Source organism: Lactuca virosa, chromosome 8 (assembly GCF_052849685.1).
Source record: "Lactuca virosa cultivar CGN04683 chromosome 8, Lactuca_virosa_CGN04683_v6, whole genome shotgun sequence".
NCBI lineage: Eukaryota > Viridiplantae > Streptophyta > Magnoliopsida > Asterales > Asteraceae > Lactuca > Lactuca virosa.
In genome coordinates this window covers 377,921,898-377,948,051 of record NC_136433.1, presented here as the reverse complement: position 1 = coordinate 377,948,051, position 26,154 = coordinate 377,921,898, and the positions used below count along the sequence as shown (strand labels likewise).

Below are 26,154 nucleotides of genomic sequence, written 5' to 3'. Positions count from 1 at the left end.
TTATCGTTGGTACCTGTGTTTAGGTACATTTTTAGTAAACTCTTTGCCTGCATTGGTTTTATTCGACTCGGGGGCGAGTCGGTCGTTTATATCTCAGACTTTCAGTAGGGAGTTCAGTGTGCCGGTAGATGGGCTCGAGTGTCCGTTGCGAGTTTCTATGCCAACGAACACGGGATTTCTGCTTCTTCGGTCTACCAGGGATGTGAGTTGGAAATTTTCGAGGTATCTTTCCCGATAAATTTGATCCCTATTCCCATGGGGGAAGTATGCGTGATCGTAGGGATGGATTGGCTAAGTCGTTTTGGCTCCATGATCGATTGTGAGGGACAGCGGGTGGTAGTTCGAACCCCAAGTGGGGGAGAACTGGTGGTATATGGTGAGGGCACCAGGGTAGGATCAGGGTTTTGTTCGGCAGCCAGGGCTCGACAGCATATCTAGCACCGGTGTGCCGGTTATTTAGCGTGTGTGGTGGACACGCGGGTCAGGGATCAGACCTCAGTTTTAGAGGTCCCAATGGTTAGAGAGTTTGCTGACGTATTTCAAAAGGAGTTACCTAGAGTGCCTCCGGAGAGGCATGTGGAGTTCAGGATTGATCTAGTGCCGGGTGCGGCCCCTATCGCTAAGGCGTTGTACCGATTGGCACCGCCAGATATGCAGGAATTGTCATCTCAGCTGCAGGAGCTGCTGGGTAAGCAATTTATTCGTCCGAGTAGTTCACCCTGGGGAGCACCGATCCTCTTCGTCAGGAAGAAGGACGGTTCGCAAAGGATGTGCATAGACTATAGGGAGTTGAACAAGCTAACGGTGAAGAACCGTTATCCACTTCCGAGGATAGACGATCTCTTCGATCAGTTGCAGGGTGCATCTTGGTTTTCCAAGATAGATTTGAGATCCGGGTATCACCAGGTCAGGGTGAGGGAGGAAGACGTGGAGAAGACCGCGTTCAGGACTCGTTATGGTCATTACGAGTTCATGGTGATGCCGTTTGGGCTCACCAACGCGCCGGCAGTGTTTATGGACTTGATGAATCGGGTCTGCAGACCGATGCTCGATCGCTCGGTCATTGTGTTAATAGATGATATCTTGGTGTATTCCAAGACCCGAGAGCAGCACGAGGAGCACCTCGGGGAGCTGCTGGAGGTTCTGCGACGAGAGCGGCTATATGCCAAGTTCTCGAAGTGTGAGTTTTGGTTACGAGAGGTCCAGTTTCTCGGACATCTCGTTAACCAGGAGGGGATTTTGGTCGACCCGGCCAAAGTTGAGGCGGTTACGCAGTGGGAGATTCCGAAATCTCCCTCAGACATCAAGAGTTTCTTGGGATTAGCAGGGTACTACCGGAGATTCATTCGAGATTTTTCCAAGATTGCAGTACCCCTCACTCGTCTAACGAGGAAGGGGGTGGATTTCCGGTGGGGCCCTGGGCAGCAGAGGGCGTTTGAGACCCTCCGGCGATGTCTATGTGAGGCGCCAGTGTTGACGCTCCCCGAGGGAGTCGAGGATTTCGTAGTATTTTGTGATGCGTCCATCACAGGTCTGGGAGCAGTCCTCATGCAGAGGGGACGAGTGATATCCTATGCATAGCGGAAGCTGAAGCCGCATGAGACGAGATACCCTACACATGACTTGGAGCTAGGGGCGGTGGTGTTCGCCCTCAAGATATGGAGACATTACCTTTATGGGGTCCGCTATACTATATACACGGACCACAAGAGTTTGAGGCACATCATGGATCAGCCGAACCTGAATATGAGGCAGCGCGGGTGGCTGGATGTAGTCAAGGACTACGGTTGTGAGATCCTTTACCATCCTGGTAAAGCGAATGTAGTTGCGGATGCCTTGAGCCGCAAGACAGCTGGGTCTTCTACCCCAGCAAGGTGTATGAGGATAGCGGTGGATTCTCCGCTTGTGAGCTTGATTAGGGATGCTCAGGTTGAGGGCATGAGACCAGAGAACTGGAAGATGGAGCGGATTAAGGGAGAGAGCGCCCGGTTTGTTCAGGATAGTCGCGGATTGTTAACCCGATACGGTCGGGTTTGGGTTCCGATGTCCGGAGGGGTTCGGCAGACAGTGATGGAGGAGGCTCATAAGTCTCACTTTTCTATACACCCGGGGGCCACCAAGATGTACCGGGATTTGAGTTTGAGTTACTGGTGGCCGTGCATGAAGCGAGAAATCGCTTGGTACGTCGAGAGGTGCTTGACCTGTAGGATGGTCAAGGCCGAGCATTAGAGGCCGCATGGTAAACTGCAGCCCCTGGAGATTCCCATGTGGAAATGGGAACAGATCACGATGGACTTTATTACCAAGTTGCCAAGAACGGCGAAGGGGTTTGATGCTATATGGGTCATCGTGGATCGATTGACCAAGAGTGCCCATTTCTTGGCAATACGGGAGAGTTCGTCGGCCGAGAAGCTGGCCCACATATATGTCCGGCTAGATCGTTGCTCGCCATGGAGTTCCGGTCTCCATTGTCTCCGACCGGGATGTTAGATTTACCTCCCGTTTCTGGGAGAAGTTTCACGAGGAACTGGGCACGCGGCTGCACTTTAGTACAGCATTCCATCCACAGACCGACGGTCAGAGTGAACGGACCATTCATACCCTCGAGGATATGTTGAGCGCGTGTGTTATTGATTTCGGTGGGAGCTGGGATTCTCACCTACCGCTTGCAGAGTTCGCCTACAACAATAGCTATCATTCCAGTATTGGCGCCCCGCCTTTCGAGCTGTTGTATGGACGTAGGTGTCGCACCCCAGTTTGTTGGGGCTAGGTCGGACACAGGGTGACGGGACGGACGGAGGTAGTCTTGCAGACTACCGAGAAGATTCAGCAGGTTAGGCAGCGGCTGCAGACCGCTTAGAGTCGGCAGAAAAGTTACGCCGATCGGCGCCGATCCGAGCTAGAGTTTCAGGTTGGTGATATGGTACTCCTGAAGGTCTCGCCCTGGAAGGGTGTGATCCGCTTCAGGAAGGGGGAAAAATTGGGTCCCCGATATATTGGTCCGTTCAGGATCATTGCCAGGGTTGGCAAGGTGGCTTACAGGCTAGAGCTGTCGGAGGAGCTTAGTCGGATCCACAGCACGTTCCACGTTTCGCAGCTGCGGAAGTGTATTATGGATCAGGAGGTAGTGGTATCGCTGGATGATATTCAGGTCGATAAGCGACAGAATTACATAGAGAGGCATGTGGCCATCTTGGAAAGGAAGAATAAGATTTTGCGGAGCAAAGAAATACCATTGGTGAAGTGAAGTGGGAACATCGGAGGGGATCCGAGTGGACATGGGAGCCGGAGGCGGAAATACGAGAGCATTACCCGGCGTTGTTTATTCCAGCAGACTTCGAGGGCGAAGTCTAGTTCAAGTGGGGGAGAATTGTAACGCCCCGATTCTCAGGTATTGTTTAATTATGAAGTTCTTTGATTTCAAGGTCTACTCGACGAGTTGGTTGCCCTACTCGTCGAGTAGCAGGGGGTTGGTCCACGTGTTTTAGTGACCTACTCGCCGAGTCCATGAAGGGACTCGACGAGTAGGAGCTGGCAGAGGAAACCCTAAATCCTGGGGTTTTGCACCCTGTTTAAGGAAACATAAGCCTCCTTTGGCCTCTTTGCATTCCTTTGAGAGCCCAGAAAACCCTAATTCGTGTGGTGTTTCATTCTTATGTGTGTTAAGCTTGGGAGGAAGATCCTTGGAGAAAAGAAACTTGGAAGGCAAGGGAATTGGAGCAAGGGAAGTGTGGGAACCAGAATCTACCTCAGTTAGCATCTTCCAGAGGTATCAAGTCGCCACCTTTACTTCTTTTCCCTTCTAGATCTCTTTTTCGTTGAGTTTAGGGTTTTTATGGACCTTTGAGTTGATATGATGGACTATGGTCTAGATCTGAAGTTGTAACTTCAGATCTGGACCCTTCTTAAGTCCTAGAGTCATAAAGTTTCTGGTTTGGGCGTGAATGAAGCCTTCCTTGGGTAGGAAACCCCATTGTGAACTTGGATTTGACATTTAGAGCCTTTGTAGCTATGCATGCACGTAAAGTTTGCAACTTTACGTGAAAAGCATACCTTAGAAGCTTGGATCTGTAGTTTGGAGCCGCTGCATGGCTCAAATGAGTCTGTATGGCAAAAAGGACTGAAGGGACTCGACGAGTCGCATGGTCGACTCGGCGAGCCATATGAAGATACGCATTAAACTCGACGAGTTGGATGAACAACTCGGCGAGTCCGATGAAGATTGTAGTAGACTCGGTGAGTGGATCAACAACTCGACGAGTCGGTGGAGGTTTTCCCCAGCTTATGTACACGTGTGTAACCGTCGAGTTGCAAGAAGAAAACTCGACGAGTGGTCTTAGGGTTTCGATCGTAAACCGAAGGAACTCGGCGAGTCACCCCAGTGACTCGGCGAGTGGGCAAGTACTTCAAGGAACTCTGCGAGTAGCCGAGGGTACTCGGTGAGTTAGGGTCAACATGGACTGTTGACCTTGACTGAGGACTTTGACTTTGTCCAAGGGTTGACTAGTTGGTCTGAGGAGTACCTTGTAAGGTCAAGGGCTTATGGGTATTTTCGTATTATGGTAATAGGGGGTGGAGTCTTTGGCAAGTGATCCGGGAGTTGGAGTTTATCTACCGAGTCGACATCTGCAAGGTGAGTTATCCTCACTATATCGATAGGGTCTAAGGCACCAAGGCCGGCCCTTTAGTTGTTATCGTTATGGTATGCTACATGTGGATATGATCTGTTAGATCAGAATCAGGATAGACAGTATGTTATGCTCTTATGATCCGTAGGGATTGATATGTTAGTGACCTGCTAGGTCAGTGCTCTAGTTATGAGAGATTGCTATGTTTGGTAATCAGTGAGATAGATATGTTCGATGTTTGTATATGCCAGTAAATGTTAGTTATGCGCACATGGTTATTTGCTTGTTGCTTGGGTTGAGGCGGTCCTGCTTTGTGCTGAAGGCCAACACACCCTATGAGCGGTCCGGGAAGAGTGTAGGCCCACGTGGCAGTCCAGTCATGTCGAAGGCTCGGTATAGATTTAGTTGGACTGTAGGCCCTGTAGGGCGGTCCAGTCAGGCCGATGGCCCACTATGCATGTTGATTGATTGATTATTACGGATATGGTATTATCAGTGTGGTATTGGTATTTTGGGAGTAGCTCACTAAGCCCTCGAGCTTACAGTTTTCAGTTTATTGTTTCAGGTACTTCAGGAGATCATGGCAAGGCGAAGGCATGACCGTACCGCTCCTCATCCTTACGATCTGACTTTTGGGACACTCTGATTGAATAATGATTTGAAAACATTTTTGTAAACAATACTATTGGGTTTTATTCATGATTTAAAAGTTTAAATTTGGCGTAAAATTTATGGATGTTACATGTGCTTTATGTAAACATATGGCTAACCATGATAAAATTGTCCTCTTAAAAAACGTGTCTAAGTAGTATGCTTTATATGTAGGTTTTTTTTAATATTATTGTAAGTCCCCAATCTGCTAGTGTATCAATCAGATCTCCCCTTTGGTTTATAGTTTTCTTTTCTAATTGACCCAACAAACTCCCCCTAAAAAGGTAGCTGGCTTTTCTTGTTAATCTTCATTGGGAGCTTGGCTTCAACATTAATCCTCAAATTCTTCACAACTTCAAGATGAACTTGATGAATCTTTAATGAATGACTTCATCTTGAGCAGTTGGGATTTTCTTCAGAATTTGGCATTGAACACACGTTAGGTGAGGAGGCTTCTTGAAAAGATTCTTGAAAGATAGCGCTTTCAGCTTGAGAATCTTCAGAGAGAATATCATAGAGAAATAATCTTCTGGATCACTTCGGCAGGTTCATAAATAGCAGCAAATTGATTGAGGAGGCTTCAATGCAATCTGTCACATAATCTTCAAGTGCAGTTTCACCTTGCTTCTGGGGTTGAAGGATTGAATGTTGAAAGAGAATAGTCTTCATTTCTTGCTCCTTCGAATGAGAATTCTTCGATGATCACGGACGAAGCCTTGGCTCAGAAAATCTCAATACAGTCTCCATGAGTCTCATCTACATCTGAATTCACTTTTTAAGACAAAACAAAACTAAAAAAAAAAAAAAAAAAAAAAAAAAAAAAAAAAACTTAGCACACAATATTTTTGGATTTTTTTATATTTTCCGAAAAAAAAAATATAAAACAGAAACAAAAATATTTTTGGATTTTTGATTTTCTTGAACAAAAATAACACTATTTTTGGATTTTTAATTTTCTGATTTTTGTTTGATTATTGAATTTTCTGATTTTTTGTTTGATTTTTTGCATTTTGTGATTTTTGTTTGATTTTTTCATTTTCTGATTTTTTTTAATTTTCCCCCTAAATTTGTGCATAGAGGAAAACTATGAACAAATTTAACAAAACCAAAAATACTTGGGATCAAAGTTGTGAGACAGTCTTAACTTTGTTTATCAGTACCTTCACCTTCATGAATAGATCTGGTCAATTGTCGGTATTGTGATCCACTTAAACACGAAGGATATCGACAAATTTTTTCAAATATACCATTTAGGTGACGACGACCACGGGTATTGTTGTCCACTTAAATTAAGCAGCGAGATCTACAGACAACCTCTAAATGGTTCAATTTTAGTTGCACTAGAACGTGTTCCCCACTTCCCGATATACCCCGGTAATCAAGAACTTCCAAAGAACTCCTTAATTTAGGTGAGTAGACAATCATTAAGGAGCAAGTCAGATTTAGAAATAGGTGCATATGTTGTGTCCCAGGTCGGATCTCTTTCAATCACGCAGAGGGGACAAAATATGACTAACGGAGATAGAGGGATTGAGAGGTAGAATGTTGCATATGCTGTGTTCCAGGTCGGATCATTTCAATCACGCAAAGGACACAGCATATGGCTAACAGATAGGAAGAATTGGATAGATAGAAGACGCAGAGAGATAGAATTGCATATGTTGTAGTCCAGGTCGGATATATTTCAATCATGCAGAGGAGGCAACATATGACTAACAGTGAGAAAGCAAGAAAATAATTTCCTACAGACCTACTTTATCAGAACCCCCCAGTTGTCCTATCAGTACTGGAATTAAGGACATGAGTCCATACATCAAGGAAAAGTTGAACCACTGTTCTCGATGCGTATTAATTTAGTGTATCCCGTGGGTTCCCGTGTTTATCTCACTGCTCAATCTACCCGAGCGTCGTATGGTCAGTCCAACAATCCTATATAAATCCACAATATCAAATCCTTTGTGCCTACCAGCACATTGAACACAGAGTCTAGACAGTTCAGATTCAGTCCCTTACACTAGTTTAGACTTCCCGTTATCACTTTCTTGATATCACTTCCCAAACAATACCTACTAACGAAAAACTATAAGAAAATAAAATATTATCTTTAAAACGAATCAATGTAAGAAAAACTCAGGTGTATCGAGAAGAAAACTCAAACCGTAAGTCACCGATTGAATTTGCATCCAGAAGGTCTGGGAACAGCACGCATAATCTCATAATAGATCCGAAAATTCTTCACATCGTTAAGCACAAAACCTATGAGTGATCCCTTCCTTTCTTTCTTTCCCGCAAAGGACACATACTCTCAAACAAATTTCTGAGTGTTGTACAGTTGAGAGATGCCTCCTATCATGTGCCTGGAACAGCCACTATCAACAAACCGAAGTCTAATGATATGCCTCCATAGCTGCTCCAACACAGAGCGGGATCAGTTGGTCTTTGGAACCGGTCTATTTTGAAACTGGGTTGACCTTTGTCATCAACGCAAGGTACCCTCTCCCATGACATATCATGTTTATCACAAACAGAAGATGAAGAAATATTAGACGCATTAGATGATTTGGGAGATTGAACCTTTGGTACCCATCTGTAGTCGGGTTTAACCAACTTCTTGTTGGATCGGATGGGTGCCTCGGTACTTGCTTTTGAACTTGAAGTCGGCTGCCGAGATGATTTTGACCTAATCGGTCTTTGTTTCACTGAAGCATCTATTGGATTGGACTTCTTGCCCAGCATTCCTTTCTTGCCCTTGGGAGTTGATTTCTTCGTCTTGGGAGTTAAACTCTTGCCCTTGTTGGCATTCCAGTCGCCATTTCACGATTTTGACCTTGAAGGGCTTCTTTTGGGGAATCTCCCACTTTGCGCGTTCTGTCAGCCTTGTGCGTAGTAGGGAACGTACGCGCAATTTGGACAGTTTCTGGCAATGTGTCCAGGTGTTCCACAGTGAAAATATGTCTTTTTCTTCACAGGGAAGTTGTTTCTTTCTGCCCCTGGTGGCGTACCCTTGCCTTGTTTCTGGTTGTTCCCACATGCACACTTGCAGCAAGTAGTCTGCTTCGCTTGTTTTGGTGGCCTGTATTTCTCAACAATAGGTTTGTTAGGAGTAACAGAATTAGAAGCAACAGATTCAGAGTTCAAGGAGTCATTGGTTTGATCAATAGTGTTTGTAGAACTAGAATGATTTATGTTCTCCTTGTCCTCTTCTTCCACTACTTTACCTGCACATGAAGTACAAGCATCAGAAACATTCACCTTAATATTCTTAGTTGGCCCAGATTGTTCAGTCTTAACTGAAGCTGGTTCAGGGGTTTGGCCAAACTGGGCAGGGATTTCTTCCTCATTTTTCTCAAGGGGTGGGTTATAGTTGCCATTGAAGGGAGGTGGTACATTGTGATACCCTAACCCCTTAGTTTGATTATATTTGAATGTTAATTATTTTTCTATCATGGACACAACTACGTCACTTGACACATCAAATTTTTTAAAGTTGAATTCATCATCTTTATATTTTGCTTTTAATGCATCAAGTTCGGCAGTGACAACATCAAAATCTTTCTTAAGATATTTATAATGGACACACTTGTCACTGTACTCTGCCTGTAATTTCCCAAAGTCCTTAGTCTTGGCCTCTAGTTGTTCTTTTAATGGTTTTAGGCCTTTCCTAAATTGGTACCCCTCATATTTAAGTTCCTCATTTTCTCTTTTTAATAAATCGATGTGTTCACGTAAATTTTTAACAGTTTTAATGCGAGTTTGAGAGCATGAAACTTCATTGACCGAAATGTTTTGAGGAAATCATTGTTTAAAAATATACCCTTTGCCTTAAAACTCAAAAGTCAACCTTAAAAGTCAAATTTAAAAGGTCAAACTTAAAAGTCAAACTTGAAAAGTCAAACCAAAAAAATTAATTTTGAAAATTAAACGAGAAAGTCAAAGTTTAAAGTCAAAGGTCAAACTTGAAAGTCAAAGTCAAAATTTTAAGGTCAAAAGTCAAAAATAAAAGTCAAAAATTGAAAACTAAAATTTTTGGGTTGAAAATGAAATTTAAAAATAAAATAAATTGATTTTTGGGCTGAAAGTGTCAAAATTGCGAAATTGGGTTCGAAATGGAGTCCTTTTGAATTAAATCCGGGAGGAATGAAACATGTGGTTTCCTAGTCCCACTGGTAAGGCGCTTGGTTGAAGAGTCAGGGGACCCGGGTTCGATCCCAGGCAACCCCAAAATTTCCTTTCCCTTTTTTTAAGTGTGCGCTGCTTCGCACCAATGTTGCTGATCGAAGACTCGCTGGGCCGAACACGTGCTCGGCCGAGGACGAAGCGAGAACCGTGAACGTGCGAGGATGCTGAGCCTTACACCGAGGACCTTGAACTCTGAGGGCCGCAAACTGTTCTCGGTCGTAAACGAACTCCGGACCGTGAACCCTTCAAAGGCCGAGAACCCTTCAAGGGCCGTAAACCCTTCAACAGTTACGAAAAAAACGACGTTTTTCACCCTTTTTGCTCCAAAACTCGATCAAAAACTCGTTTTTATAAAAAAATGCAAAGAACAAACCCCCCCTATTTTGCCAAGATCTATCCAAAAACGCAGAAATCCTTCAAAAATAAGATCAAATACGCTCCAGATCAAACACCCATTGGGCCGTAAACACTTTTCGATCCTAGACGGAAAATTACAATTGCCTAGAAAAGCAAAGTATAAACCATAATTTAGACCCAATAATTATATTACAGTAAAAAAAAAATTCGCGTTTAGTACTGATATTGATTACAATTTTCCGAGTCTTTATTATAATTATCATATATGGTTATACACTATTGCACACTTAGTTGTAATTCTGTATCCAAGCGTATTTCCCCATCTTTTTCACTATGTACAATCACTATTTTCCATTAGGTTTTTTTATGCCCCAAAAACATAATTTTTCCAAATCACATTAAACCAACTTAACTTTAAGCCATTTACGTCAATTCTGATAGAACAATGTAATATCGGAAATAAACAAATCATAATATAATTTTATAGATATTCCAAATTACATACATTCTTTCAGAAAACTGACAAACCAATTCGATATTTTATAATTTTAAGACCCTTCAAAAACACTACTACGTAACAAACAAAAAAAAAACCCAATATTTTTTAATTCAAGAAATACTAAAATATAAACTTTGCTCAAACGTGGAAGAACACACAAAATAAAAACCCAATATTTTTCCATTACAAAATTACTGAAATATAACATTTGCTCAAACATGGAAGAACATAATCTTTAAACATTCTACCACTTGTATTCAAGTTATTTCATTCTTTCAGAACATGATGGAGAGATAATTCTAAAAATTTGTAACCACGATTAATGTGTATTTTAACTTGTATCAAACTTCCATAACAAATTCATATCATAATTACATTCTTGAAAACCATAACTTATTTGTACACTACCAACCATTTTTCATCTCAATCATTATTGTTACCATTATGTCAACACATGAATTGCAAACAATTTAAACGTCAACACATTGCATATTTTCTTAATTTTCATATTCATATACACATTCCAACATATATCAAATTCTAACGCTTCCCAAAAAAAACAACTATAACAAATATCATTCACATTCAACTGTTTCCCCAAAACAAACACTCCAAGAACATAATAAAACACCCTAACATAGTTCCCCAAACAAAAAAACCTAGACCAAAAGAAAACATGTTACCAAAAGTATTTCAACACAAACCATCCTACCATGATAAACTGTTTCCCCAAACCAAACACTCCTAGAACAAAATAAAACAACCTAACATAGTTCCCCAAACAAAAAACCTAGACCAAAACAAAACATGTTACCAAAAGTATTTCAACACAAACCATCCTACCATGATAAAATGCCCATCTTAAAATCGACGCCTTCCACACCTCTGCTTCTCCCTACTTTCCTTCACTTCATTCATCAGAGCCATTTTCTCCAGAGGATCAAGCCTGTCATACGCTTCTGCATCTCTCTCCAACATACTTTTATACTTGTTGTACTCCGATTTCATAAGCTTTGCCATGTATTTGATTCTTAAATTATTTAAAGCAAGTACATCACTCTGTTTTTTACCTATAAAACCGCAATCCCAACGCCCTTCATTTTCCCCCATATATGACTCCATATGCCTCATAAGATACACTCCACAGTCTGGTCCTTCTTTTTCTACTTTCCATGTGAATTTCATTACACGAGCTTTAATTTTGTTGAAAGCTGTTGACTTTTGGTAATGCTCTGTTTTAAATAGTTCCCAAGCAATTTTTTCTGCCATACAATACAATCAATATATTACAATTCTTTTTTAACACTACAAATTTCATGTTATATAAAACTTATAAAAAATAACTCTAAATCATAACACAAGGATAGGTTTCCTTCCATATATGTCTTCAACAGCACCATTTCGGTTGACATGGTCTATAATGTAGTACGTTGGTACCCGTAGATCAAAGCATATCAGATAATATTTACTCTTTTCAACTATTGGGAAGAAAACCTGGTATCAAACAGATTTTATAACAATATCATACATTTGTATGTTAGGGTTGTAAGTGATAAAACACAATTATTAATTAAATTACCAGTCCAACATCTTTGAGCTTTTCTTGTTTTGGTAGACTTTTAAGGTGGAGTTTCAACATCGAATCAAATAATGCTTGAGTTCTATCGTATGATACCGATGCATCCAGTATCTCATCTGCGTGTACAGATTAATGAATCAATCAAGACAACAGATATTATTATTTACAACTAAATTTAAATTGAATACTTACCAAAAAATTTGTGTCAAAGAAAACTCTAGCAACTGATCCTACATCCCTTAGTTCCTCCATTCTGTTGAGTAATGATGTCCAACAGTCAATGATTATCGCATGAATAAACGTGTTGCTTTTAAAATGATATGTGAATCCTTGATGCAACACATGACTGCTCACAATGTTCCATATCTCTTCCCTGCTCAACAATTTTAATATAATCAATTTCAAAACAACACATTTTAAAAGCAAACCACTAATTTATATTATTTCAATTACCCATAATCTCTTTTTGATGCAAAAATTAAATTGTATAACGCCATCTCATCCTTCTTCACCTTGTCACCCATTCTAACAATCCTTTCAACAAACGGTGATTTTCCATATACAGCTAACTTTTGCCCTCTTTTTCCCCTTTTTCCATTGTCATCATCTTCCTCACATACTTCAACTGTTTCCAAGATTTCTTTTCCTCTTTTTTTTCTTTTTTATAACTGTCCAACACAGCATCATCTGTCATTTTAATTGCTGTTGCCAACACTTCAGGATGCTCCAAGAATTGCGAACATGTTAGATGGTCTGTATTATCTACCTTTTCCACATTATGTGTACTGAAACCTCCACCATCATCTTTCTTATCCCCATGAACTACCAATCCTCTAACTTGAGAGAATCCATCTTCATTACCACCATCTACCTCTCCTTTGTTACTATCACCATCTAAACCAGGATCATTATATTTCATTCCTCCAGTCTCTGCATTCTTCACTTCTTTGAACAGTTCTTTATTTTTTTCGTACCACTCCTTCAACATCAAGCTGTTTGGGAATTTCTCAATTCCACCTTTCAGAGCCTTTTCAATATTCTTCTTTTCGGACAATATTATTCCATAGCTATGCTCGATAACAGCCACGTATGCCTGTAAGTGGTATATTAACATATTATTACTAAAATTCAGACAGAATTAATGTTCCACATACCTACTACTTCCCTAACTTTAAGACACATAATACAATTTAAAACTACTTTCCAGTAAATTCTAATAGAATTTATGTCTCCTCCTCATCCCCATAGTCTCTCATCAGCCCGTCCAACATTTCATCTTCATCAATCATTTCATCATCAACATCAATATCTTCAAAGTTTTCCTGTAGCTGCCTACCAAACCCCCCAACACTAATCTCCAACTTCTCTATTTTTTCAAGGAGAGCACCCGTAACATTTCTGACAAACGGTAACCTTTTCACTATCTTCAAACCTGAGAACTTCATGTTATATACATACACCAGCTACATCAAAAAAATACATTAATTAGTTCAATATACATATTCCATTGTAAATTAAAGTAAATATCTAATCGAGACAACAATATTACCGTCAAAATGAGTATAGGTCCGCTGTAATAACATGTCTTATCATCCCTTCTCCACAACTGTTTTCTGCTGACCAAACAATCTAGAATATACTTACACCAATCAATTTTAGAGAAGTCTTTTACCAAGACCAACTTATTAACAACATTTATTTGATTGGTACCACTCAAAGTTGATTCCACAAATGTGTTAATGAAAAGGGTAAGGAAATTCAGCCTAAACATAAGATTGTCTTGCTTTGTGTTTTTGATCCTTTTCAGGTATTCTTCACCATTAAACCCTTTTTTCTCATATTGACTTTTCCATTCTTGAAGAACTTCATTATCTTTCTCACAACTACTCATGATCAAGAAGTCTTCCCCTACATTTGGTAACCCCAACATGTCATGCACCGTGTCTTTTGTAATTGTTATCACCATATTCTCCAGAACTAGACGGTTACTCTCTGGATCATAGTGATCTAAGAGATAGTAGTTAAGTAACCCTGGAGTAGTGTCCATGTCAATATTCAGAAGTGAACCAAAACCCATAGACACAATCCCATTTTTTGTGCAGGGGACATTACTTTCACAGCTGCACTAACCCTTCCAGGAGTCATCCTAGTTGCAAGTCTTCTATAACCTTCTGGATGGTCCTTGCTTACTTTTCTAACCTTCCCCTCCATCGTTTTGATTTTAACATTCTCATGTTCTATTTTCCCTTCTTTCTCTTTGGAGATTTCTTTGAATGTGCATCATTCACTACCTTTTTTCTTTTTACAAACTTTTCCTTATCTTCCATATCCACACCAATTTCTGCCTTTTCATTGTCTCTCTTTGACCCACTCATACTCGCCATAAGTAACTCATTTAAACTTCTTGGGTTTTTCCCTTCAGCACTTGCTTCTACAGATTTCTTATTATCCTTAACAGGTATCATTCTTGCAGAACCTTTCCTTTTCATCCTTCCTACACTTGTGCTATCAATAGGTATTGTCTCTTGTTTATCTTTATTATCAGCTGTTGAATCACACAAACATAATTACTCATTGTCTACTCATTTGCATTACACACACATTATTTAATAACCCAATATCACTAATTTAAATATATATATTCAAAATTTAATAATTAAGTTTGTCATAATTTTTAAATTAAAACCATTTATCATAGAATTATATTGTATACAATTACAAATTGTAGTAGAACTTGAATACAATACTTAATTTTACAATAGCCATATCATAATTATATACTATAAATCATTAATTAGAAGCACTTATGATCTTACCTGATTTTCCGGATTCTACATTTTTCTTTCCATGTTCTGATCTTGAAGTTTTTTTCCATTGTTTATTTGTTTTGCTTGATCCAACAATATTTATATGAATTGGTTCACTTCCTTCACCTTCTGCTTCATTAAGTAACAAAAGATACATATTGGCTATCAACAAGATCTGAAATTATTGTTATTATTTTTCATGAACCAAAAAAAATAAAACTACCTATAGGTTGAGAAATGGTATTCTCTTTCACGGGTGTTGATCTGGTACGATAGTTTCTTCTCACATTTGATTGGCTTGTAGTATCAACATTAATTGGCTCCGGATCAGGTTCTGCAAGAACTAATGAATCAAATGATTACAGACCATTAATAATATTTTTCAAAATAATCAGCCATACTTCAATCTCTATAAACGCTATCTATACCATTTATGTTTTCACTCTTTAAGAATGTAACACATATACATATACTGTTTCTGTGAGAATTAAAGGCAAATAGTAAATAGAAATAAAGTAAAGCCACCAAAATCACAGTAATAAAAAAATAAACAGTTACTTACTAGCATTTTCCATATTAACCAGTCATACTTCAATCTATATAACCACTATCTATACTTTTTATGTTTCCATTCTTTAAGAATGTAAACACATGTTCATACACTGATTCTTTGATAATTAAAGTCAAATACTATATACAAATAAAGTAAACCCTCAAAATCACATGAATAAAACTACAAATAAAAAATAACTAATAATACAAAAAAACAAAAAAATACAAAACACGACAACAATATCATCACATATTGTCTCAGAACATCAAGCACTTACAAGATTTTGGCAAGGTTCAAAAAACCTAACTCACAACACTAAAAAAAACAAAAAAACAACAATATCACCCCCTAAACTCACATAACAACAACCACATACAAGAATTTAAGTATTGTGATTCTGACAGAATATATTACACATAAACATCACCAAACAACATTGCATTCTAATAGAATATCATACAGAATACTTCTAACAATATCTAACAAAATAATGAAAAAAAAAACCAAAAACAACATCTTTCTACTCTTCCAAAACACAAAAAAAACAACAATCACAAACCCTTTTTTTGCAAAACAACACTCACATATCTGTAAAATCCAAAATTTTAATCGAATTTTAAATCCCCAATTTCAGAAAACCCTAATCAAAAAATATCCCCTTTTTACACTATTTCGGTCTATTTTACTTAAACCAACTTTAAAACCACATGCAAATACTTCATTGTTCAAACATTCCAACAGAATGTTGTGTATTCAAACGATAAAGCTACAAAAAATTAAAAAAAAATTATCGATAGGCGGAGAAACGAAATCACCATCGTCTTCATCTAGATTCAACACCGTTTGTTGTGTGCTCTTAAATCTCTATTTGAAAGAAGTCGCCCTTGTACTCATCATTATACTACAATTTCTTTTACTTCGAAAGATCACAATGCAACTTCTGTGAACAATCTTCAAGAATCGATCAGTATATATAAAAACGACAACAAAATATACCGCTTTGTTGGTTGATTAGAGAAGATATACTTTGATTTTGTGTTCCGATACAAAGGGGAGTGGAATCCGGTTTCATGCGATGTTATAGGGATTATGGGGGAAGTTGTGATAAATAGAGTCAGTTACCTATTTTAATGGAGACAACAAATGTACACAAATACCCTTATTCATCCGTTTTCTTTAAATGTAGGGCTTTTTCCATTTTTTTAATATCAAATTAATGTTAATCATTTTCTATTAAAAATTAATTATTTGATTGGCTCACATTTATACATACAATCACACAATAATTACTTTGAATAAAATAACCTAAGCCTATATATATATATATATATATATATATATATATATATATATATATATATATATATATATATATATACTTGGCATAATAAACACATCCAATCTTCCTTCTTTCATTTTAACCACTAAATAACAAATCTCCAAATAAAACTTCTAGATTTTAGACTTTTTCCCTAAACCACCACCATTCTAGCAAGTCGGTCCTTAACATTTTCAATTTCATCCCTTAAATTTGAATAAATTGTAAAATTTATTCATTCCTTATTTATTTTCTTTTTTAAATATAAATTGGTTATTTTCCTTTAAATATTTAATCTAAACCCTTATTATTATTGTTAGAACAAAGTTCTGGTCGGATCGATAGATTCTAAGCAGAAACACAATTAAAGACGTAATGAAGAACACAGGAATGGTTTAACTGATGTCGAATGATTAAACTTTAACACCTCAGAAGAGCTCGATTAAGAACTTCGACTGTAGAGGTGTTTAGGGTTACAAAGCAATAATAACTATAATCACGTTAGTTTCTAAGGCATACATGCATGCACTATTTATAGCTAAACCCTACTCAATAATCACGGATGGACAGGCCCAATCCGGATATACAATACTAAGCCCATGACGCAACATAAAATATCCAACAATCTCCCCCTTTGCGTCAATGGAGCCGAAAGCTCAGTTCGGTTGAGCTATAGAAGACTTCTTGACAGTCTTGAACACCTTCGGTATGATGGCCAAAAGAGTATGACGAAAAGTGATATACCACCGAAGCATGTCCGTGAAGTTCTTCTTGTCTGCCTCAGATTTCTGCTTACACCGATGGATGATACTAATTATGTGCTCTAAGCAGTCCGTTGAGAACAGATGCTTGTCAACAAGAGCGAAAAGAAATCTGTTGGCTTCGCCTCTTGTGAACATCACTGTGAGATGTTTAGAATCAATTTGACCCATCTTCATTTTATTCACATCTCCAGGTTTTGCAGTTGGCTTTACAGTGGGTTTCTTCTTCAAAACTTTAGCTATCTCCTGATCCATTGCAGCTACTTCATGGATATAGGAGGCCAACATCCTCTTTAGATGATCTAGGATCGGCTCATATTCTTTCGCATTGGTGAGCAGTATGTTAAACAACAAGATCCAATCATGAGGATTCAAGTTTGGAAGATCTGTCAGGGATATAACCGAAATCGAGTTTGCTGAACCTCGGGTTATTTTGAAACTAACATTGATAAACTTCCCTGCAGGCGAAGGTTTCAGAACCTTGACAGTTATAATCTTCTGTGCACTCCATGTCAGGTACTGAGGCTGACCGAACTTGAGATAAAAATCGATGAGTTCACGATCAACCTGAGGGTGAAGTGAGGGAACTTGAACAGTCGAATCAAAGCAATGAAAAGTAAATGCCTTTTGTGTTATAGGCATATCAAACTGTGAGTCCCTCGAATTCTCACAATCAAAAGAAGCTACAGGTTCCAGCCAGTATACGCTCAGAAACTCTATTGCTTCTTTGATGAGCGTTTCTCTAGTCCAAAGAGGAAACAAGGCCTTTTTGCAATTTAAGGCATCTTGCTCTTCATTTTTCTTTCGCTCCCTCTCTTCTGCATCCTTCGCAACCCGAAGGGTTTCATCTAATTCCTTATCCCTTTTCTTTCGTTTCAGGGCTTCGGCAATTGATTCCTCTTCATCACTATCATCAGCAAGTCCCTTCTTTTTATCTTGATTACCAGAACCCGAAGCTTCATTACCCTTCGGTTCGGTTTTGATAGTGACCTTCGGTTGAGTCGTTTGAACACCTTCTCCCCCTTGTTTTGGAGGTACGAATCTCTCCGAAACACCCTTCATTTCATGTAAGAGTGCAAGGGCAGGAAGAAGCTTTGAAGTCAGATGATTCCTGATGGTCAGAGTTAGTATCGGGATCATGAGCACTAAGAAGATTGGTTAGCATATTCTGTACATCGCCAGCACAACTCCGGAATACAGCTCGCTCAGTCTTCAATAATGAAATCTCCCTTTCAGCTTGAGCCAATTGAACTTTCTGAACTTCAATAGTAGAGGCTTGTCGTGCAAGATCCTCCTTTAATACACTCTCATTCGCTAAATCAGCCTGGAGTGTTTCAAGGCGAGAATTCACTGAGCTAAGTAGAGAAGTGTTCTCAGCTTGAATGGAAGAACGAACATTCTCAAATTTAGCTTGCTCCTCTTGAAGTGACTTGGATAAAGAATCAACTGAAGCGTTCATTTTAGTTGCATTTGAATCAGCATGACCTTTGAGGGATACGAGAAAAATCTGAGAACTGTGAACAAATTCTGCAACTTCAGTAGTGGCCTTCTTGCAAGAAGAAGTGGAAGCTTCAACCGTCTTTGTTGATTTGTCTATAGCTCCAGTATATTGCTCAAAAGCGGTGTCCAGAAAAGCTTTGAGCACAACATCGTTATATGTTTTTGTAGAGGCAAGCAATTGATCAAGTTTCTCATCTAGACTCTGCACTTGTTGTCTGGTGACAGGAGCCTCTTCATCTTCGTCTGTTGGAAGCCGATAAGGACTGTAATAAGTCAAGTCAAACTCAACATTATCACCACCGAGAGTATCACCAGAATCGGTTGAGGGTGAGGGTGAAAGAGGTTTGGAAGTAACCGGAGGTTCGGTTTCAGTATTAGCCCCCGTATTAGATACGTTGACGTTTACTGGAGGTTCGGTTGTTGTGGTGGTGGGAGTAGTTGTGGTAGTTGCTTGTGAAAAGATAGGAGGTGGTAAAGGAGTTGTAGAGATTGGTATGGTACTAACTGGTGGTGGTGGTGGAATAGAAGTAACCGAAACTGGAACAGTGGTTTTCAGTGGAGATGGAGGAGGTGTTGGAATCTTGTCATTAAGTAGTTCAGTTGGAGTTCAAGAACGAGGAGGTGTATTACCTCTCGGTGAACCATGATGCTGAACTTCCTCTTCTTCATCTGTCGATCGCTCCTCATCATTGTCTGAGCTTGAAGGAGAAGGACTGTTTGATTTCTTTGCCATTTTTTAAACTTCTTTGTAGCCGAAGAATCACCCTTATCAGCCTTTCGCTTTTTAGACTTGGCAGCTTTAGACGAAGGACCTTCGGTTGTCACTTTCTTGGTATTTGCCTTTTTGCCTCGGTTGGCTGGCTTCTCCACAGCTTCTAAAGCAGCTTGCTGTTCAGGAGTCAGTTCTCTTGGTCCTTTAGGAGGAAGCTTTCAGTAGTCGGCCATCATTTTACTTTCGGCTGACACACACCTGTACATCGTCTCAGGTATTGAACCATTGTGGGAGAACTTGGTGGCATCGGAGAAGATGATCTTTTTCGTATGAAAAGTAGCCACAGAAGAGACCAATGCATCATTCATGACTGGAATCTGCAAAGTATCAATGGCCCTGCGCGTGACGATGGTCCAGAAACGTCCACAAGAAATCTCAAAATGTCTCGTCGAAGTGTTGAGACTTTGTACCAATTGCGACCAAATGATCGACCCGTAATCGAGATTAATTCCATTGTAGAGACCATAGAGAATGGTCAGAAAACCCTTACTGGTACCATCTGACCCAGCAACCCTCTCCGCTAAACCCTTGTTGAGAAGAGTAAGCAATCCATTCCATTGTGGCGGCAAACACGATTTCTTAATCTTCGTCACGGTGGTAAGAACATCAGTGTATCCCATCTCGTAAAGCATCGTAAACAGTTGGGTTGTAGTGACGAAATCGGGAGAGATAACAGAGGCATCGACGACAAGCTTTAACAGGGAACAGAATCGCCCTTTCGAAATTAATGCCTTGTGCGAGAAGATTTGAAAGTAGATCCTCTCCTTGTTCTTGTCATAGGTTGCAGTAGAATAGACTTAGGATAGAAGAGACATTGGGACAGATTCAACTTGTGTGAGTGCGATAACCAGAGGAGAGTATTTGAGGCATTCAACCACCTGGAGCATGTACGAATCATACAGAAAGGGGTTCAGTTGAATGATCATGTTCTGATTGGGTTTGATCACGAGCAATGAGGACGAAGCAGTTTGATCTTGAACAGATGAGGAATCTGCCATTGTTGAGGTAAGGAAGAAGATGAACAGTTGCAAATCACCTTGTGTATTTGAGAGAATTTGAAGAAGGTAAGAAGGTACAATTTGTCAAAATCTTGGTTGCCTTTTTCATGTTTCCAATCCTCTACCCCTGTTATTTTCAACCCGTCAGTCACAAAATCGTAGAATACCTCAAGAAGCCCACAGTTGCACCACCTTAATTGTCAAAATCTCAAATCGAACAGAATTGGTAATTAAGAATCCAACTTCAACAAGTTGGGGCTAGCCCAGTTGGCTAAATGGAGGTTGTTACTACAGGCAGAAAAGATGTTTAAATTATTTATCGTTTAAAAAAAAATCTAACTTCAACCCCCCTCCCCTCCCCCTTTTTTTAGGGAAAACGAGACTTTTAGCGCAAAGTCATAATTGGAAATCCCTAGTCAATGATTGCAAGCTATTTAAAAAAAAATTATGATGCCTTTTACTATAAACAGGTTTTGACCTGGAGAGCATATTTGGTGGAACGTATATAAGCTTTTAGCACCATTCAAATAAATTATCCTCATCTTTAAGGTCCATATATGTTTTAAAATGAACACTCGTGGTTGATTATTTTATCTTCGTTCTAGCCTTCTAGGCATACCTGACTAAATTGTGGCCATATATTGTGTTTTAAATACGTTTGTTATAATTTGGTCCCACAAACAACTAATCATAAGGTTATTATCATCATTAAATACGTTTGTTATAATTTGTTTTCTCGTGTTTACTAGATGTAAAAAATGATAGATTTAGACTTTAACTTTTTAAATACACTTGCCACATGTTTGAGTCTAAATGACATCAATGACTCCTAACTAATATATTTGATACTGTCAATATTTTTTGGTGGCTGCAAGATCTTAAAAATGAGACCCATTTTGATATGGACATTTTGGTCATATTGCTTATTTCCAATCAATGTATTCCTATCAATAATGTCTAATTATATTTATTAGGCGGGTCTTCTAAAGACTTGATTCAAAAAGTGTAATACTTTGTGATCATTAAATATGTTGCAAATTATTTTTGTGGATCTTTATGGTCCAAAAAGACGAATTTGGACATAAACTTTTCCAAATACACTTACTAGAAATGTCCTTTTTTAAAAACTTTGAGGACATCTTTCGCAGTAGAAGCATCTTTCATGCCCCAACACCTTTCAAATCATTATTAAAACCTTAAAGTGGAGACTTATTTAAGACATTTGATCGAGTATTTTATTCTAGCTCATGGTATTTTTAGGATAAAGCTCAAGATAGGGTAGAAATTACATTGAAATAAAGCGAAACAAATCTTTTGGTATATTAACGAGAATGGAATCGTTAAAACCCACATTTATAATGTAGAATTTGCACAACTAATATATTGAATTACATTTGCCAACATATATATAACCATCCATAATACATAGTTTAATTAGAGAGTTGAATAAAGTGATATAACTAATTGACATTCAGTTGATTAAACTCTACCATTGTAGGATGTTATGTTGGTATTTAATGAATATGAAGTTCAATGTTCATTGAACTCTTCAATTCGAAAAACGAAAATTATTAATTATTAAAAATGTATTCCATTGAACTTTGTAGAATTCATAAGAATTAATATAAAGTTGTATATAAAAGAATCAAAACTCTTGAAAGATTATTGATATCAAAAGCAATCTCAAATATATTTAAAAAACCATTCAAAATTATTAAAAAAAGTTTTAAGAATTATTAATAAGCGTTATACATTTACAATTCAGATTATTCTTGGAGACGACAATTAATTAGATGCAACACCAAAAGCTTTAGGCGATTAGTTTGAAGCTCCGTGGGGATGAATCCCTAGGACTTGATGGAGTTACATTTAAGTTCATTAATTTGGAATCTGCTCGAACCGAATGTAGTTTATTTTGTGAAAACCTTTCAAGATTTTCGTAGAGGATCTAATTCTTCCTTCATAGCTTTGATTCCAAAAGCTACTATTTGTTGTTTTAAATAGATTGTTGACTCATTGATTTAGCCTTATTGGATGCCAATATACGATTACTACAAAATTGTTGGCAAATCGGTTAAGTTGTTTGATATGGAGATTCTTAATTGAACCAAATGAGTTATGGGCTACACTTATTTTGGTTGTTCAATGATTTTAGAGGGGATTTTGTTAGATTTGAGGGTTGTACATCCATAAAATGATTTAAAAAGGTTAAAGTTTCAAGTTGTTTGGAGCAACATTGTTGGTTATTTTATACAATTCCAATACAAAATCATAGATGTAGCAAGGTTGCGCAAGAGACGTTTGATGTAGTTATACTTTACGATTTTTTCGCCGGTTTTGAAGTTTCAAATGTCATTGCTTTTTGGCACATCTAACGTGACAAAATAATTTCATTCTTATTTTTGGCTTTCAACTCCTTTTTTTTTTCAATCATCATACGATTTCAAGAAAAGAAAAAAAAATTCCCTAAAATGAGAAGGTATCATTTCATTCATCCTAATAAATAAAAATAATTACTATTTGTCAATCTCCTATCAATTTTGACACTTGTCATTTTATGATTTTTTTTAAATAAATAATATTTACCTATCAATTTAAAGGTTTTTTCAAATTTTAAAATTAAAAAACCACATAATACTTGAATATTAAATGTAATAAATACGATAGTAAATTATAATTAATATGTTTATTTATTCCTTATTTCAAAATTTTATTTTAAAAAATACTTATTATTTAAATTTTAATATTTAGTCAATCCGTATAATATTCAGTCTTACACCTAATAAATCTTCTAAAAGTTTAACTGAAAAATTAATCTTTTTATACAATTAACAAAATATTTTGTTTTGGAAATAAGATCAAAGGAAAGAGAGAAACAAATCATGGAAAGTTGGCCAAACATATACACACTCTTTCTCTCTCTTTCTCTCCCTCTTGCCAAATCAAAAAATATTCCTTCTTACCAGACAAGATTGGGACATGAAATAAAACCATATCTTCATCAAATCAATTCTCAATTATTAATTTCCTTCCTTTAAATCTTGTTGAGTTGTTTCCACTCATCTTTTTTCCTTTCTTTTATTTTTTATTTATTTTTTTATTATTATCCCTTCTATTTAAATAATAACAATCATATTGTCAGCCAAAAGCTTAAAAGAAATAAAAACAACCCACTTTTACAAAACCAAAAACAAGTAATTCCATCATTTTTCAACCATACTTGTTTAGGAAATTAGCTCAACAATAACTATTCTTCTAAAAATCAATAGTTATTCAATCTAATTTGTGAAAATATTTCAATTGTGTATATTTATAAAATTAAGAAATTTTTTCACATCGGGTAGGGGTAAAATTGACATTTTACATGTTTGTTACAAAACTTTCTTACCCTGATTCATAATTTACCCTAAAAATGAAATACATTAGAAATTTAGAATCATATCAAAATTGTAATATCTGTAAATTCATTGAAGAAGAAGTGGACAAGCAGCCATGGAAGGAGAAAAAAAAACAACTTTTAAATGTACAAGTACTTGCCTTACTTGTCTATGATGTAATTAATAAAAGATGAAAATATCAAAAGGGAAAATTGAAAAATATTAGGCTTGATCGGAGTGATCGGAGTTGGTCACCTTAAGCCGCATTGTTGGGGATTCTAGTTGTGACGGAGAAAAGGGTGGTGAGCTCGGAGGCGTTGATGACGATGATGATGTCGACGGAGATTGTGGCGGAGATGGGGAAGTTGAGGGAGAGACCGTCGGCGGAGATGGGGATGTTACGGGTGACACCGTCGCCGGCAATAGGGAGGCGGACGGAGACACCGTTGGCGGCGATGGCGATTGCGATGGCGATGGTGATGGTGAAGGGGAAGGAGAAGGAGAAGGGGAAGGGGAAGCTTCAGACATTTGTTGAAGTTTTCTTTTGTTGAGACTTCCTTTTTCTTCTTTGTTGTTGATGTTATTTGCAGGGATTGTTCCTCGGTTTTCACCAAACATGTAATCTTTCAATCGTTTGACGTCGGAAAGTTTTACAGGCTTTACAATGAAATCCTCCGCACCTTCTTCCAAGCACCTGAAAATGATGACATTTCTCTATTCAAATTTTCGGATTCTAAATTCACGATTAAAAACTATTTCAATCAGGTCGTGTGATGAAGGGGAAGATGAATATGATAGCAATTGAATGAAGTAAGAAACTTATTAATGATCTTCCATGAACAGTTGTCGTTTACTAGAAATGGAGAAAAACAGTACCTGTCAATCCGTGCTACAACGTTTTCTGACGACATGATCACTACTGGCACCTCTCGGAAAGTTGCTGATCCCTGAATCACCAAACAATCGGAAGAAGAAAATAAGAACATGAATAGAAAAATTGAAACGAAAATGTAACGAATTAGGGATTACGAACCTTGATTTTTTTGAGCAATTCGTAACCAGTCATTCCAGGCATACAGTAATCAGTGATTATCAGATCCACCTTCAATTCCTGAACAAATTTGTGGAAAGAACTCCAAGTGTTATTTTAGATCTATAGATATTCCAACCTTCAAAATCGAAAACGATATGAGAATTAATCTCACATTGACGAAATCAGATGAGGATTTCTCTTGATCAAGGCCTAAGTACTGCAAAGCTCTCCAACCGCTTTCCACCGCCGTGACTGTCACAATTTTAAAAAACTCCGTCAGCCGATCATTTCTCCGGCGGAAAAACAGAATACGAGAGAAATGAAGCTGAAAATGAAATCTACCTTTACATGAGGTGATTTTAAGCAAACGTTCAATGACTTTCCGATCAACGAGGCTATCATCAACAGCAAGAACATGAACATCATCAAATTCGGTGGTGGTGGTCTCGGATGATGACCTCCATCGTCTTGAAAACAAAGCGTTTCTTGCCATGAGTGGAGGAATTGGTGGGATAAGGATTTGAGAAAGGAATTTTTGATATATAAATGGAGACGACAGAGAGCCACGTCTCCATCAAAGAGATGATGACATTGTAGAAGATCATGAAAATCTGATGAAATCTACTTTAATTTTTTAAGAAAATACGCTGAGATTCTGAAATCCACTTTGGTGGTGACCCCTTTGATTTTTTGTTATTTTTTTTCACTTTTTCTTCTCTACCCCCACATGTGTGTGTTCTTGACTTCATCAATATATCAAATGATCAAATGAAATGAAATAAAATCAAATCTTCTCTCTCTTCCAATATATTTTCTCCCCCTTTTATGTGAAATCACAATGGATTAGGATCAAATCATGTATTTTTGGTATGGGATGAGCTTGATTAGGTGTCTTTAATTTTTATTAAGTAATAAAATATTAATGCAAGAATTGTAAAAGTGATTTACCTTTTTAAATCAAAATAATTTATCAAGTTATATAACTTATTTAGACTATGACGTACTAACTAAAAACTTAACTGATAGTTGAAAAATAGCTGATAAAAAATTACATTTGCTAAAACTAACTGAAATATATATATAATGATATAAAATGAAATTTTAAAAAGGCTCATAAAAAGTTAGTCTAAATAATTTTTTAA

The 26,154-nt window shown here is 37.9% G+C and overlaps 1 protein-coding gene across 1 annotated transcript; it reads right to left on the bottom strand.

Moving 5' to 3' along the window:
* Window positions 1-24,041: 24,041 nt before the first annotated feature.
* Window positions 24,042-25,696, bottom strand: LOC145132874 (two-component response regulator ARR7-like). Its single transcript, XM_079067823.1, has 5 exons — window positions 25,355-25,696; window positions 25,185-25,264; window positions 25,013-25,090; window positions 24,856-24,926; window positions 24,042-24,673 (listed from the first exon to the last, which is right to left on the bottom strand). The coding sequence occupies exons 1-5, from the start codon at window positions 25,503-25,505 to the stop codon at window positions 24,202-24,204; spliced, it is 852 nt and encodes a 283-aa protein (XP_078923949.1). The 5' UTR covers window positions 25,506-25,696; the 3' UTR covers window positions 24,042-24,201.
* Between the last annotated feature and the right edge of the window lie 458 nt (window positions 25,697-26,154).